The sequence below is a fragment of the Mustela nigripes genome, chromosome 13 (assembly GCF_022355385.1).
Source record: "Mustela nigripes isolate SB6536 chromosome 13, MUSNIG.SB6536, whole genome shotgun sequence".
NCBI classification, from domain to species: domain Eukaryota; kingdom Metazoa; phylum Chordata; class Mammalia; order Carnivora; family Mustelidae; genus Mustela; species Mustela nigripes.
Window position 1 is genome coordinate 50,050,263 of NC_081569.1, and position 17,372 is coordinate 50,067,634.

Here is a 17,372-nt window from a genome sequence, read left to right on the forward strand (position 1 = left end):
TAGAAAAAATTCTACTTGATTATGGTGAGTGATTTTTAAAATTTAACTTGATTTAATTTAATTTTTATTTATTATTATTTTGGGGAGGGCAGAGGGAGAGAGAGAATCTTATGCAGGCTCCACATCAAATGCAAGCTCCACATGGGGCTTGATCTCACGACCCTGAGATCATAACCTGAGCTGAAATCAAGAGTTAGACACTTAACTTAGACATCCAGCGCCCCCCCCGACCAAAGCAGTTATTAAATTGCTTATTTTCTCTTCTTTTTTAATGTGGATCTTAACAAAAAGAAAGGGAAAGCTGGAAGTTCCCCCAAGACCAGCAGGTCCACACGGGATTCCACTGTCTTGCTGGTGAGGACTTCAGAAGCATTTGTTGTAACCACCAGATTTCCATGACCCCCCACTCCCTGATGGAGGACCTCTTCTGAATTGCCTCTGATGCTTACATTGATTCATTTGACCAGGTCTTCTCCCACATTTTTAAAATGACAGTCTTATTTGTGGTCCTGCTGAGTCCAGATTAAGCAACCATGGTTTTAGCAGTGTATTGCTCTCTCTCTCTCTCTCTCTGATGTGCTCTGGGAGAGACTTGAGTGCACATTTTACTCTAGGCAAGACACTTTCGACAGAGCAAATGACATTTCTTTGAAATGCCAGGGAGAAAGTGAGTGGTGCTGGTGTTGTGACTTGGAACTTCCACAGAGTACATTGCTATAATCTCACACAAAAGTGGGTCTTAGGAGCTACGTACTTTCTAAATACTTTCAGGGATTTTCTGGTTCTCAGAGGGTTTTTTGGAAGGAAAAAATTTCAAAATTTCAGTGTTATTGAGGAACAATTGACAAATAAAAGTGTAAGATATTTAAAGTATACGTCATGGTGATCTGATCTGTGTGTGGTGAAAGGATTCGTTCCACCTAGTTAAACATAAGTATCACCTCACTTTACAGCTTTCTTATTTTTTGTGAGTACATTTAAATCCTACTACAGTAAATTTCAAGTGCACAATACAGTTTAGCAATTATATACTGCACTATACCTTAGATTCTCAAACCTTATTCATCTTATAGCTGAAGTTTGTACCCTTTTTAAAAATTTTAAAAATTTAATCTCAGTGTAAAAGAATTAATTGTTTATGCACCACACCCAGTGCTCCATGCAATATGTACCCTCCATAATACCCACCACCTGGCTCCCCCAACCTCCCACCTCCCACCCCTTCATAACCATCAGATTGTTTTTTAGAGTCCATAGTCTCTCATGGTTCATCTCCCCTTCCCCCTCCTCTCCTTACTCTTACTCCTCTCCTTACCCCTCCCCCTCCTCCAATTTCCCTCAATTCCCTTCTCCTCTTCATCTCCCCATGTCCTCCATGTTATTTCTTATGCTCCACAAATAAGTGAAACCATATGATAATTGACTCTCTCTGCTTGGCTTATTTCACTCATCATAATCTCTTCCAGTCCCGTCCATGTTGCTACAAAAGGTGGGTATTCATCCTTACTGATGGAGGCATAATACTCTATAGTATATATGGACCACATCTTCCTTATCCATTCATCCGTTGAAGGGTATATTGGTTCTTTCCACAGTTTGGCGAATGTGGCCATTGCTGCCATGAACAGTGGGGTACAGATGGCCCTTCTTTTCGCTACATCTGTATCTTTGGGGTAAATGGCCAGTAGTGTAATTGAAGGGTCATAGGGAAGCTCTATATTTAATTTCTTAAGGAATCTCCACACTGTTGTCCAAATTGGCTACACCAACTTGGATTCCCACCAACGTGTGTTGGTTTGTACCCTTTTATCAAACTCCCTATTTTCTCTACTGTCCCTAGCCCCAGACAACCACCATTCTACTGTTTTTGCAAGTTTGAAACTTTTTTTAAAAATAGATTCCATGTATAAGTGACACCAGACAGTATTTGTCTTTCTCTGTCTGACTTATTTCATAATGCTGTCAAAGGTTCATCTATGCTGTTGCAAATGGCAGAATTTCCTTCTTTCTCATGGCTGAGTAATATTCTATTATAAATGTGTACTACACCTTCTTTATATATTCATTCACTGAGGGATACTATACTTCTGTGTCCTGACTATTGTGAATAATCCTGCAATGAACATGGGGATGCAGACATCTCTTTGAGATACTGTTTCATTTCCTATGGGTATATTCCCAGGAATAGAATTACTGGATCATATGGTAGTTATATTTTTAGTTTTTTTTTTTCAAAGATTTTATTCACTTATTTGACAGACAGAGATCACAAGTAGGGAGAGAGAGGGAAGCAGGCTCCTTGCTGAGCAGAGAGCCCAATGTGGGGCTCGATTCCAGGACCCCGGGATCATGACCCGAGCTGAAGGCAGAGGCTTTAACCCACTGAGCCACCCAGGTGCCCTATATTTTTAGTTTTTTGAGGAACCTCCATTTTGTTATCCACAGTGGCTGCACCACTTTGCAATCTGACCAACAGTGCATGAGGGTTTTCTCCACATCCTTGCCAACACTTATTTCTTGTCTTTTTAAAAAAAAAAATTAACATAGAATGTATTACTTGTTTTGGGGGACAGGTCAGTGATTCTTCAGTCTTAACACAATTCTCAGCACTTACCATAGCACATACCCTCCTTGATGTCCATCACCCAGCCACCCCATCCATCCCACTGCCCTCCACTTCAGCAACCCTCAGTTTGTTTCCCAATATTAAAAGTCTGTTATGATTTGTCTCCTTCTCTGGTTTCATCTTATTTCATTTTTCCCTCCCTTCCACTATGACCCTCTGTCTTTCTTCTTAAATTCCACATATCAATGAGAGAAGATGATAATTGTCTTTCTCTGACTGACTTATTTTGCCCAGCATATTACCCTCTCATTCCAGTCATGTCATTGCAAATGGCAAGATTTCATTTTTTGATGGCTGCATAATATTCCATTGTATATATATACCACATCTTCTTTATCCATTCATCTGTTGTTGGACATATAGGTTCCTTCCATAGTTTGGCTATTGTGGACATTGCTGCTGTATACATTCGGGTGCACATGCCCCTTTGGATCACTACGTTTGTATCTTTAGGGTAAATACCCAGTAGTGCAATTTCTGGGTCATAGGGTAGCTTTATTTTCAACTTTTTGAGGAACCTCCATGCTGTTTTCCAGAGTGTTGCACCAGCTTGTATTCCCACCAACAGTGTAGGAGAGTTCCCCTTTCTCTGCATCCTTGCCAGCATCTGTCATTTTTGGACTTGTTAATTTTAGCCATTCTAACTGGTGTGAGGTGGTATCTCATTGTGGTTTTGATTTGTATTTCCCTGATGCCGAGTGATGTGGATCTGTGCATTGATTTTATATCCTGACACTTTCCTGAATTCTTGTATGAGTTCTAGCAGTTTTGGGGTGGAGTGTTTTGGGTTTTCTTCAAAAACAATCATATCATCTGCAAAGAGTGAGTTTGACTTCTTACTTGTCATTTTGGATGCCTTTTGTTTCTTTTTGTTGTCTGGTTGCTGAAGCTAGGTCTTCTAGTGTTATGCCTAGTAGCAGTGGTGATAGTGGACAGCTGTGCCGTGTTCCTTACCTTAGCAGAAAAACTCTGTTTTCCCCATTGAGAATGATATTTGCTGTGGGTTTTTCATAGATGGCTTTGATGATATTGAGGTATGTATCCTCTATGCCTACACTGATGAATTTTGATCATGGATGCTATACTTTGTCAAATGCTTTTTCTGCATCTATTGAGAGTATCATATAGTTCTTGTTCTTTCTTTTATTAATGTATTATATTGCACTGATTGATTTGCAAATGTTGATCCAAACTTGCAGCTCAGGAATAAATCCCACTTGGTCATGGTAAATAATCCTTTTAATGTACTGTTGGATCCTATTGGCTGGTATTTTGGTGAGAATTTTTGTATCCATGTCCATCAGGGATATTTGTCTATAATTCTCCTTTTTGATGGGGTCTTTGATTTTGGGATCAAGGTAATGCTGGCCTCATAGAAAGAGTTTGGAAGTTTTCCTTCCATTTCTATTTTTTGGAACAGTTTTAGGAGAACATTCAGGAGTTATTATTCAGAAGAATACAAACATTCTCTGAATGTTTGGTAGAATTCCCCTTGGAAGCTGTCCTGCCCTGGGCTCTTGTTGGGAGATTTTGATGACTGCTTCAATTTCTTTACTGGAAATGGGTCTGTTCAGGTTTTCTATTTCTTTCTGGTTTGGTTTTGGTAGTTTGTATGTTTCTATGGATGCATCCATTTCTTCCAGATTGGCTAATTTGTTGGCATATAGTTGCTCATTATATGTTCTTAGAATTGTTTCTATTTCTTTAGTGTTAGTTGTGATAGCTCCTCTTTCATTCATGATTTTATTAATTTGGGCCCTTTCTCTTTTTGATAAGTCTGGCCAGGGGTTTATCAATCTTATTAATTCTTTCAAAGGATCAGCTCCCAGTTTCATTGATGTGTTCTACTGTTCTTTGGTTTCTATTTCATTTATTTCTCTTCTCCTGCTGGGTTTAGGCCTTCTTTGCTCTTCTTTCTCTAGGTCCTTTAGGTGTAGGGTTAGGTTGTGTACTTGAGACCTTGCTTCTTAAGAATGTATTGCTTGTATTGCTATATACTTTCCTCTCAGATTTGCCTTTGCTGTGTCCCAAAGATTTTGGACAGTGGTGTTTTCATTATTGTTTGTTTCCGTGATTATTTAAAATTCTTCTTTAATTTCCTGGTTGACCCATTCATTCTTTAGTAGGATGCTTTTTAGCCTCCATGTATTTGAGTTCTTTCCAACTTTCCTCTTTGATTGAGTTCTAGCTTTAGAGCACTGTGGTGTGAGAATATGCAGGGAATAATCCCAGTCTTTTGGTACCAGTTGAGACCTGATTTGTGACCCAGGGTGTGATCTGTTCTGGAGAATGTTCCATGTGCACTAGAGAAGAATGCGTATTCTGTTGCTTTGGGATGGAATGTTCTGAACATATATGTGATGTCCATCTGGTCCAGTGTGTCATTTAAAGTCTTTATTTCCTTGTTGATCTTTCACTTAGATGATCTGTCCATTTCAGTGAGGGTGGGGGTGGTAAAGTTGCTACTATTACTGTATTATTATTATTATTTAAAATTTTTTATTTCTTTTCTTTTTTTATTTAAATTCTTTATTTTCAGAAAAGCAGTATTCATTATTATTATTTTAAATTATTTATTTCTTTTCAACGTAACAGTATTCATTGTTTTTGCACCACATCCAGTGCTCCATGCAATCTGTGCCCTCCCTAATACCCACCACCTGGTTCCCCCAACCTCCCCAACCCCCCCCCCCCGCCCCTTCAAAACCCTCAGGTTGTTTTTCAGAGTCCATAGTCTCTCATGGTTCACCTCCCCTTCCAGTTTCCCTCAACTTCCTTCTCCTCTCCATCTCCCCTTGTCCTCCATGTTATTTGTTATGCTTCACAAATAAGTGAAGCCATATGATAATTGACTCTTATTATTTTTTATGTGTTTCTTTGATTTTGTTATTAATTGGTTTATATAATTGGGTGCTCCTATGTTAGAGGCATAGATACTTAAAATTGTTAGATCTTCTTGTTGGACAGAACCTTTGAGTATGATATAGTGTCCTTCCTCATCTCTTATTATAGTCTTTGGCTTAAAATCTAATTGATCTGATATAAGGATTGCCACCCAAGCTTTCTTTTGATGTTCACTAGAATGGTAAATTGTTTTCCACCCCCTCACTTTAAATCTGGAGGTGTCTTTGGGTCTAAACTGAGTTTCTTGTAGACAGTATATTTATGTTTTTTTTTTTTATCCATTCTGATATGCTGTGTCTTTTAATTGGGGCATTTAGCCCATTTACATTCAAGGTAATTATTGAGAGATATGAATTTAGTGCCATTGTGGTGCCTGTAAAGTGACTCTTAATATATATTGTCTCTGTTCCTTTCTGATGTACTACTTTTAGGCTCTCTCTTTGCTTAGAGGACCCTTTTCAGTATTTCCTGTAGGACTGGTTTGGTGTTTGCAAAATCTTTTAATATTTCTTTGTCCTGGAAGCTTTTTCTATCTCCTTCTATTTTCAATGAAAACTTAGCTGGATATAGTAATCTTGCTGCACATTTTTCTCATTTAGTGCTCTGAATATATCTTTCCAGTCCTTTCTGGTCTACCAGGTCTCTGTGGATAGGTCTACTGCCAATCTATTATTTCTACCATTGTAGGTTACAGATCTCTTGTCCCGAGATGCTTTCAGGATTTTCTCTTTGTCTCAGATTTCTAAGTTTTATTATTAGATGACAGGGTGCGGACCTATTTTTATTGATTTTAATTGGGGTTCTCTGTGCCTCCTGGATAATGATGCCTGTTTCCTTTCCCAAAATTAGGTAATTTCTCCATGATAATTTGCTCCAATAGAACTTCTTCCCCCTCTCTCTTTCTTCTTCTGGGATCCCAGTTATTCTAATATTATTTTGTTTTATGGAGTCACTTATCTCTTGAGTTCTCTCTTTGTGATCCAGTAGTTCTTTATCTCTTTTTTTCTCAGCTTCTTTTTTCTCAATCATTTAGTCTTCTATATCACTAATTCTCTCTTCTGCCTCATTTATCCTAACCCCATTTATCCTAGTAAAAACCTCCATTTTTTAAAAAAAAATTTAAGTTTCTTTTCAGCATAACAGTATTCATTGTTTAGCAACATGGACAGGACTAGAAGAGATTATGCTGAATGAAAACCTCCATTTTTAAAAATTTTTATTTTTTTTTAAATTTCTTTTATGCATAACACAATTCATTGTTTATGCACCACACCCAGTGATCCATGCAATATGTGCCCTGGCTCTCCAACCTGCCCCCCCCGCCCCTTCAAAACCCTCAGATTGTTTTTCAGAGTCCATAGTCTCTCATGGTTCATCTCTCCTTCCAATTACCCTCAACTCCCTTTTCCTCTTCATCTCCCTATGTCCTCCATGTTATTTGTTATGCTCCACAAGTAAGTGAAACCATATGATAATTGACTTTCTCTGCTTGACTTATTTCACTCAGCGTAATCTCTTCCAGTCCTGTCCATGTTGGTACAAAAGGTGGGTATTCATCCTTACTGATGGAGGCATAATACTCCATAGTGTATATGGACCACATCTTCCTTATCCATGCATCTGTTGAAGGGCATCTTGGTTCTTTCCACAGTTTGGCGACCGTGGCCATTGCTGCTATAAACATTGGAGTACAGATGGCCCTTCTTTTCACTACATCTGTATCTTTGGGGTAAATCCCCAGTAGTGCAATTGCAGGCTCATAGGGAAGCTCTATATTTAATTTCTTAAAAAATCTCCACACACTTTTCCAAAGTAGAGCCTCCATTTTTTTTTTAATTGCAACTCATTAATAGCCTTTTTGATTTTGACTTGGTTAGATTTCAGTTCTTTTTTTTCTCCAGAAAGGGATTCTCTAGTATATTCTATTTTTTTGAGTCCAGCTAGTATCTTTATAATCATCATTCTGAACTCTAGTTCTGACATTCTACTAATGTCTGTAGTAATTAGGTCCCTGGCAGTTGGTATTGCCTCGGGTTCTTTCTTTTGAGGTGAGTTTTTCCATTTTGTTATTTGTCCAGAGAAGAATAGATGAATAAGAGAACAAAATGCTAAAAGGGAACAATGACCGCAGAAAAATACACACTAAACAAAACAGAAGAGTCCCAAAACTGGGGGGAAAGAAAGGGAAAAAAATATGAATATGATCAAGCCAATGAATAGAACAGTGCCACACTCTAGATTTTGGTTATATTTTGGCCTTTTAGAAGAAAGTGCCTCCCAAAATTTTAAAGAAAGAAAAACATACACACACACACACACACACACACATATACACACACACACACACCACACAACATAAGGTTAAATACAACAAAGGGATAGAATATAATGGTAAAAATGAAAATGAAATAGATTTTAAAAGAAATTGATAAGATGGTAGTTGAAAAATGATAGAAGAAAAATTAAAAAATAGGAGAAAAATAAAGAAATGAAGAAAATTAAAAATTAACTCTGAGGGTCACCTGTGTGGCTCAGTGGTTAAGCCTCTGCCTTCAGCTCAGGTCATGATCCCAGGGTCCTGGGATTAAGTCCCGCATTGGGCTCTCTGCTCAGCAGGGAGCCTACTCCCCGCCCCCCACCTGCCTCTCTGCCTATTTGTGATCCCTCTTTCCGTCAAATAAATAAATAAAATCTTAAAAAAAAAATTAACTCTGAAAGACTAAAGAATCATGGGAAAAAAGCCCATGAATTCTAAGTGCTTTATTACCCTAGCACTGGTGTTTTGCAGTTCTGTTTCATCAGTAAACTTGGTCTTAGCTGAAGGTTCTTGCTGACCTTCTCAGGGAGGGGCCTGTTGCAGTGATTCTCAAATGTGTTTGCCCAAGGTGGAGTTGTACCACCCTTGTCAGGGGCCAGGCTAAGCAATCTGCTTGGGTTTGCTAGGGGTAGCTTTTGTTCCCTGAATGCCTTCTGTACAGCTTTGGAAGATGGGAATGAAAATGGCGGCCTCTCAGTCTCCCACCTGGAGGATCCGAGAACTCGGTACCCTACTCCTCAGTGCACCCTCAGAGGAAAGCAGTCTGTCCTCCTGTTTCCCTGGTCTCCGGCAGTACTCTATGCTCACCCAGACTGTGACCGAGCATTTCTATCTCTGGCACACAGCTCCATTTGGAGTCTCCAAACCCAGCAGATTCCTGCAGCACACTCCTACACCACTCCTCCTAGAGGAAGATTGAGGGAGTCTCTTAGATCTGTCACTTGTGGGATCCCTGCTTGAAGAGTAATGGCCCAACTTTGCCTCGGATCATGGTTTATAGCAACCCCAAGCTGTGAATCCACTCCTTGGCTCCATCTTTGCAACTGGCTTCCCCTTCTGATACCTGGAAGCTCTGCCACACTCAGGCACCCCCAATCTTTCTGTGCCACCAAGCATCCTGAGACCACACTGTCCCAGCGAGGGCTCCAACCCCTGCTTAGCCTCTGGAGTGACATCCCTCAGTGGAGCAGACTTCTAAAATTTCTGAGTTTGTGCTCCATTGTTCTACAGCTTGCTATGGTCTGGCCTCTCTCCCTATGGTCTTTCTTTCCATTTATCACCTCAGATTCACATCTCCATACATCCTACCTTTCAGAAAGTGGTCACTTTTCTGCTCATAGAATTGCTGCTCTTTTGTACTTTGATCTCCTGTTGAGTTCATAGGTGTGCAGAATGATAATTCTAATACATAATGATAATTTGATAATTATTTAACTGAATTCCTGGGATGACAACATTTAGGTCTCCTACTCCACCATCTTGCGCTTCCTGTTGGTGAGTGATTTTTTTTTTTAAATGTGTTGTTGGATTAAGTTTGCTAATACTTTATTGAGGATATTTACATCTATGTTTATCAGAGATATTCAACCAGTTTTGTTTTTTGTGTGTGTCTTTATCTGGTTTTGGTGTAACAGTTATGGGGCCTCATAGAATGTATTTAGAAGCTCTACTTATTCTTCTATATTTCACAACAGTTTGAGAACAATAGGTATTAACTCTTTAAATGTTTACTAGAATTCACTTGTGAAGCTGTCTGATCCTGGACTTTTGTTTGTTGGGAGGTTTTTTTTTTTTTTTATTCATTGGTAGTAATTGGTCTGTTCTAATTTTCAATTTCCTCCCGAGTCAGTTTTGGAAAGTCGTATGGTTCTAGGAATTTATCCATTTCTTCTAGGTTGTCCAATTTGTTGGCATATAATTTTTTTTTGTAATAATCTCTTATCATCTTTTGTATTTCTGTGGTGTCAATCATTATTTCTTCTTGTTCCTTTCTAATTTTATTTATTTCAGTCCTATCTTTTTGATGGATCTGGCTAAAGATCTCTAAATTTTATTGGCCTTTTCAAAGAACTTGCTTCAGTTTTTATCAATCTGTTCTATTGTTTTTTTAGTCTCTATATCAATTATTTCTGCTCCAATATTTATTATTTCCTTCCTTCTGCTGGCCTTGGGCTTTGTTCTTCTTTTTCCAACTCCTTTAGGTGTAAGGTTATGTTGCTTATTTGGTACCCTTCTTGTTGTATTGCCTGCATTGCTAAATCTCTTTCCTTAGATGAGTTTTTGCCTGCATCCCAAAGATTTTGGACCATTGTTTTCATTTCCATTTGTCTCCATGAATTTTCTTATTTCCTTTTTGATTTCTTGGTTTACCCATTCATTGTTTAGGAGCATGATATTCAGCCTCCATGTATTTGTGTTCTTTTCTTATATTTTCCTATGATTGAATTCTAGTTTCATACCATTGTGGTTGGAAAAGATGCATGAAATGATTTAAGTCTTTTTGAATTTATTGAGACTTTTTTGTGGCCCAACACCTGAGTTATTTTGGAGAATGCCCCATGTGCACTTGAAAAAAATGTATTCTATTGTTTTGGGATAGTATGTTCTGTATATATCTCTTATGTCCATCTTGTCTAATGTGTCATTCAAAGGCATTGTTTCCTTATTGATTTTCTTTTTTTGTAGCTCAGTAAATTTTTAATCACCATCTAGTTCAAAGTATAGATCATGTCCAGCATCCCAGAATGTTCCCTTCTGCATTCTTCCCCACCCCGCAAAAGATAACCATTATTTTCTATCACCACGGATGACATTTGCCTGAGTTTGAACTTTTATATGAAGGGAATCATGTGTCCTTATTGATTTTCTGCCTAGATGATCTATCCATTGATGTAAGTGGAGTATTAATAATACTCTAATAATAGAAGATTTTATCATTAGTTTCTCCTTTTATTTTTCTTCATATTTGCTTTATGTATTTAAGTGTCTTAATGTTGGGGGTATATATATATATATATATATATATATATATATATTTACAGTTGTTATATCCTGTTGTTGGATTAATCCTTCTATGTAATCCCCTTCTTCGTCTCTTGTTAAGTCTTTGTTTTAAAGTCTGTTTTGTGTGATATAATTATTCCTATTTTTTTCTTTCTTCCATTTCCAAGGTAAATGTTTTTCCATTCCTTCATTTTCTGTCTGTATGTGTCTTTGGACTCTTATAAACAGCACATAGATTGGGCCTTTTTTTTTTTTATCCTTTCTGCCACCCTGCGTCTTTTGATTGGAGCATTTAGACCATTTACATATAAAGTAATTATTGCTATTATTACTAATTATATTATTAGTACTAATATAGTACTAATATACTATATAATTATATAATATAGTATATTATAATATAATATAGTACTATATAATATAGTACTAATATACTAATCATATTATGATAATACTAATTATTATAATGTACTAATATATTAATATATTAGTATACTAATATACTATATAACTATATAATATAGTACTAATATATATAATATAGTATATATTATAATATAATATAGTACTATATAATATAGTACTAATATACTAATTATAATATACTAATTATATTATTACTAATTATTGCTAATTATATAAAGTAATTATTACCATTTTATACTACAAGAAGACAATATTAAAATGAGGGGCGCCTGGGTGGCTCAGTGGGTTAAAGCCTCTGCCTTCGGCTCAGGTCATGATCCCAGGGTCCTGGGATAGAGCCCCGCATCGGGCTCTCTGCTCCGTGGAGAGCCTGCTTCCTCCTGTCTCTCTGCCTGTCTCTCTCCTGCCTCTCTGCCGCCTCTCTGCCTACTTGTCATCTCTATCAAATAAATAAATAAAATCTTAAAAAAACAAGGCATATTTATTTATATTGTACCTGCATAGAAAATTAAAAAATTTTAGAATAGCAACTATGACATAGTCTGTATAATGTAATCATTTTAAAGACATCAAAACCATTATAAGTATGTGCATTTGCTTTTTTTTTTTTTTATTTTTTTTTTTAAATTTTTTATTTTTATAAACATATATTTTTATCCCCAGGGGTACAGGTCTGTGAATCACCAGGTTTACACACTTCGCTTTTTAAAAATAGATAAGTTCCTTAAATGTTAAAAAATGTAAATAATCAGTTAATGGTTTTGTGACTAAAATATATTTAATACTAGTGAGGACTGATTTAAGAACTAACTCACTCATCCAATTCTAAAAACTCTTCTTTTCTGGGGTGCCTGTCTTGGGTGCATCCAAGTCTTGGTTTTGGCTCAGGTAATGATCTTAGTGTTGTGAGATGGAGCCCTACTGAGCATAGAGTCTACTTGTGACTTTTTCTCCATTTGTCCCTCCCACCATGCTTTCTTTCTCTCTAAAAAACAACAAAACAAACAACAACAATAACAACAAAACAAACCCCCAAACTCTTCCTTTCTTTACACACTTACTGAAGTCTGTCAATTATCCTGTAACATGCTGGGAATGAAAAGATAAGATCCTCTCCTCATCCTCAAAGGGCTTCCACTCTGGAGGAAGAGACAGACACATAATAGACTCACCTCAAAAAATGTAAGTACAATGATGAAATTTATTTTATTTTTTAGTGTATTTTAGATGCATTATGAAGGACACATAGCAGAGCCTGAAGATGTTTGGAAGGCTTTCTAGTGGAAGTGTTGTCTGAATCAAATCTTAACCAAAGAATAGGTGTTTGACAAGTATAGCTACATAGTCAACCTCTAATACATTGCAGTAGTAAGGTACGTGTGAGCTATTTTATACAAAATACTTTTTGTTCCTTCTTTAGGTAATGAGTTCAGTTGAATAACTAAAATATTAGTGCTGAATTAAGACAAAACTGTAGTAGATAGTTCAAACTTGTCCTTAGTAGCCTCCCAAGTAAATTTTATGATTCTTTTCCCACCTTTTTTCAATCCCTCTACTTACCTTGAAGTATAGTCCTATCCAATTGCACAATAACACTTTCAGAGAGATATCTTTTGGTCTTCAGGTGACGGTTTTCTTTTTAGGCTATAGCATTTTAAAAAATATTTTTTACTTTATTTAATTGCTTGTTTTAGACTTGGTAGGGTATAAATACAAAGGAATTTTAATTTTTCTCACCACTTCTACTTCAAATATTTTCTGATGTTCAATTTTCTCCATCTGTGGATAATACCTTGGGCCAATGTGGTAGTTTTCTGATTATCTTTAGCATTAATATAGGGTCTTCTTTATCCAGATCTGGAGGGTCTAAAGCCAAAATTTTAATTTTTTTAAATCCAAATTAAAACTTATTCCTCAAGACTGGGTCTGACTCAGGCTTGATGTACTTCTTTTCCTCTGCCTTTTTACTCCTCTTCTCCCACATGACTACTCTGCCTTTGTTTACTCTAGGTTCCAGGTAGGAGAAAAGTAAAGGTGAAAAGTTTTTCCTTGACTGATATTGTTGCCCTATTATTTGACAGAAATTTGTATGTTGATTTTTCTCTCATGGAGTGCTTTTTTTGGTGGTGGTGTGGGGTGCTCTCTAAACTGTAGTTCTATGGTATAGGTAATGCTTCATTGATTGACTACTTAGGACTTCTTTCATCCCTGGATTCTGGTGATGTATACCATATAGACTCACTTTTGGGGTTGTTTTATTCTCCAAGTAGTGCTTTTGGGTGAAATCCCTTTCAAGATGGTCTAAGATTGTTACTTTCTATAAGCCCTAACTAGGCTAAAGGTGAGTATTCTATATTTGCTCTGTTACAGGTGGGAATTCAGTTTGCTTCTGCTATGGCCCATTTTCTTTGTGGTAATTACATACTAACAACTCACCAAATATATTTTTCCTCATGGATTATTACCAAACTTCCAGTCTCCCCTTGTATACAGTTGATGAGGGTAATGAGTAAGAACTGTGAAACCGAAGTTATCAATAGTGAACCAATATTGTACCAATATTGATGTGTGGGGTGTCTGCCAAAATCCAATAAAAGGTGAAAGATTTGTATGATCTGGAGGGAAACCAGAATATTCTGCCAAAAATCCAGGACAAAAGGCATTTTATGTGTTATGTGTCTTTTTGGCAAAACATTAGACAGCCATATAAGTAAATTACCAACATTATTAATATCTTTTAACAAAGTTGTATGGACAGAAATTGCATACTGAAAAAGTCTAAACTTTCCTGGAAATAAATATTAAGATTTTTAAGAGCTATTTTTTTCTCTGTAAGGGGAGGAAATCTCTTTCCATGGAAACACATTTGTGAAACTATAAGTGCATCAAAATACAGTAAAAAACATAATGAATTTTGCCTTGCAACACAGGACCATCATGGTTATGAATGCAGCCAAGTCCATTTGGGTTGAAAGAAGAGGATTACTGTTTGACTTTCAGAAAATGAATCACTGTTTTTGACAAAACCTTTTCACAAAGGTTGGATTATTTTCATTCCACAAATGACCTGACGGAGGGCAAATTTCATGTCCTTGTTGCGTAGGCTATAGATGATGGGGTTTAAGACTGGTGTCACTACAGAGTATATCAGTGTGATGATCTTATGCATAGCAACTGAGTCGCCAGATGTGGGACTCACATACATCACCATTATGGTTCCATAGAACAAAGACACTACAACTAAATGGGATACGCAGGTAGAGAAGGCTTTTTGCCGCCCAGCTGAAGAAGGAACCTTAAGGACAGCTCTGAGCACCAGGGCATAGGACCCAAGAATGTACCAAATGGTGGTAATGATGATAAGAGAGCTCACAGAATGGAATACATGCTCTATGATGGGTGCAGGGGCACAGGACAATGCCATCAGTGGGTCCACATCACACAGAAAGTGATCAATAATGTTGGGACCACAAAAGGGTAGTTGAGAAATGAAGAAAATAGTAATTGCATGTCCAAGGAAACCAATGAGCCAACAAAGAGACACCAGAGTGACACAGAGCTGCCCAGTCATAATGGAGGGATAGTGCAATGGATGGCAGATGGCCAGGTACCGATCATAGGCCATGACACAGAGGAAGACGCACTCAGTTGTGCCCAGTGAAAAGAAGAAGTAGAATTGAGTGAAACAACCAGAGAATGATATGGTCTTGGTTTTGGAAAGAAAATTGACCAACATGTTGGGGACTGTGCAAGTCACATACCAGATTTCTAGGAAGGAGAAGTTGGCCAGGAGCACATACATAGGGGTATGGAGCCGATGGTCCCATCTCACTGCACAAATGATGGCTGTATTCCCAGTTAGAGTCAAGATATAGATTAACAAAATCATTGAGAAAAGGGTGATCTGTATGTTCCAGGGACCAGGAAAGCCCAACAAGATAAACTCTGTCACAGTAGATATCCCTGACTTATTCATGGTCTCCAGACTGTGGAGAGAAGACAGATAGATAGTGGTAAGTCACTTTGCTACTGAAACCTTTGAAACTTTTCTTAGGACAGGCAATTTGAATGATCAGACAAATGTATTAAAAATCCTAAAACAAGTCTTGAATAAATCCTGCTCTGTTCTGAGTGAGCTATTTCGTCCTGATTCTTTGTAAATGTACAATTCTAGGCTGCTTGAACTATTTGTCAGTGGGCACAATCAGTTAAATTTCACATTTCTTTTGGTAGAAAGAAATACTTGAGTTAGAGGCAAAAAGGGTTTGTTTTATATTTAATTTTTTTTCATATTGTTCATAAAGTTGTTCATATATAACAGTGCAGTTCACTTCAAAATGTGAGTACACATATGCTATCATTTAAAAATAGGTGTGTATTTGACACATTCTATAGATTTGAATGGTTTAAACTTTCACATTATTACAGTTTCTCTCCCTGTCAACCTCCCCCACGATTTTCTTGAGCTGTTTCCATTACATTTATTTTCTCTCACCTTTTCATGATGCTGGAAGAAAATCAACAAAGATATCCAGATAGTAAACTCTTACTACTATTTCTTAAAGATGTTTACATTGCACTAAAGCTCATTTACAATTTTGTATTTAATCCTTTGTTTTTAGCCATGTAAAGTCACTATAATTCACCTAATGATTAATTTCACACGATAATTTATCATGTTTCATGTCCATTTAAAATATCTCATTAAAAATCAATATAACATTGACAGCATATTGGGGAAGAAAATGAAAATCACCAGGAGATTGTCTTCTAAAGTTCTTCTCATTGCTGTCACAAATCTTTCTTCAAGTTCACTGTTTGGAAGATTTTACTTTAGGTTACAATACTCCCAATTCTGATAGAAAACAAGACTTGCCCTTATTCCCTTTATAACATCATCACCAAAGATGTCTTTTTTTTTTTTCAAAGATGTCTTTTTAAGAATCAAATACAACTCAGAAAAGAGTACAATGGTAGATTTCAGAAAATTTTTAACAAGATATTTCCTTAAAATTTTCCTTAAAAACAGTTTTGATAGAAGTGGTGTGTACAGAATATTTATAGTACTCACTGAACATAATCAAATGGAAAAAATCCTTCTATTTAGTGAGGTTATATTAAGTAATATAAATGTACTTATAATGAAGCAGTTGTTGCAGTTTCACTAAATGAATAATGCATAAAGTGAACTATTAACCTATTCATCTAGAAGCAAACATAACCTTCCTACTGGACTGGTTAAGTCAAGAACATTATAGTCTTGAGGACAAGAAACCAAGAGAACGACGTTGAAAGATGGGGATAAATTCTTTTTAATTTTTTGAACTAGGATGATTATGAAGAAGTAAACTAAACTGCATTGATCATTGTTTTGGTTCAGGGTTCCATAGAACACATCATTGTGCAAGAAAGAAATGGTTCCCCACTATGGGAACTCTGAATTTCCAAGCAAGAGAACTCTCTTCTCAACAAGACAAGAAAGCAATGATGCAGCGAGCATCCACTTACTACCTGGAACAATAACAACAATAACTTGAATCAGATTCACAGACTTTGACTAAAAATCTAAATATGTAAGACTTAGGTCTATGTATTTGAGCTATAGACTACTCTTAAAAAAAAAAAAAAAAAAGACCTCACAGAATAACTATTAGCTATAGGAAAAGCATGGTAAATAAATTTCACAAATAATTTTCAACATGATTATGAGGCAATTCCTAATATATTCACCATTAAATTCTCAGTGAATCTTACTCATTATATACACTGATTTGATTTTGTCCTTAAAAAAATTTTTTTTAATGCCACCTCTTCTGAAGATGGAGATGAGTAATGGAATGGACAAAGAGGGGAGAGCTGAGAGAAGACCAAAACAAAACAAATCCCTGTTTTCTCTTGATTTTGGTCCCAGTGGGTGGAACTAGTTCCATACTGTTTTGTTCAAAATATCTATGTAAATAACATCACTTGTGGTATTCCAGCCACTTCCTGAGAAGGGAAAGATCTTTGGATGACTTTGGCACCATTTAGTGCACTAATCTGGGGGAAGTTCCAGGATGATCTAAATACTCTGAAAATTTCATCTCTTTGAATTGT

The 17,372-nt window shown here is 36.6% G+C and overlaps 1 protein-coding gene across 1 annotated transcript; it reads right to left on the bottom strand.

Annotated features, from left to right (window-relative positions):
• Positions 1-14,307: 14,307 nt before the first annotated feature.
• LOC131998611 (olfactory receptor 11H7) lies at positions 14,308-15,288 on the bottom strand. Its single transcript, XM_059371101.1, has one exon. It carries the CDS (start codon positions 15,250-15,252, stop codon positions 14,308-14,310), a length of 945 nt encoding a protein of 314 aa, XP_059227084.1. The 5' UTR covers positions 15,253-15,288.
• Positions 15,289-17,372: the final 2,084 nt, after the last annotated feature.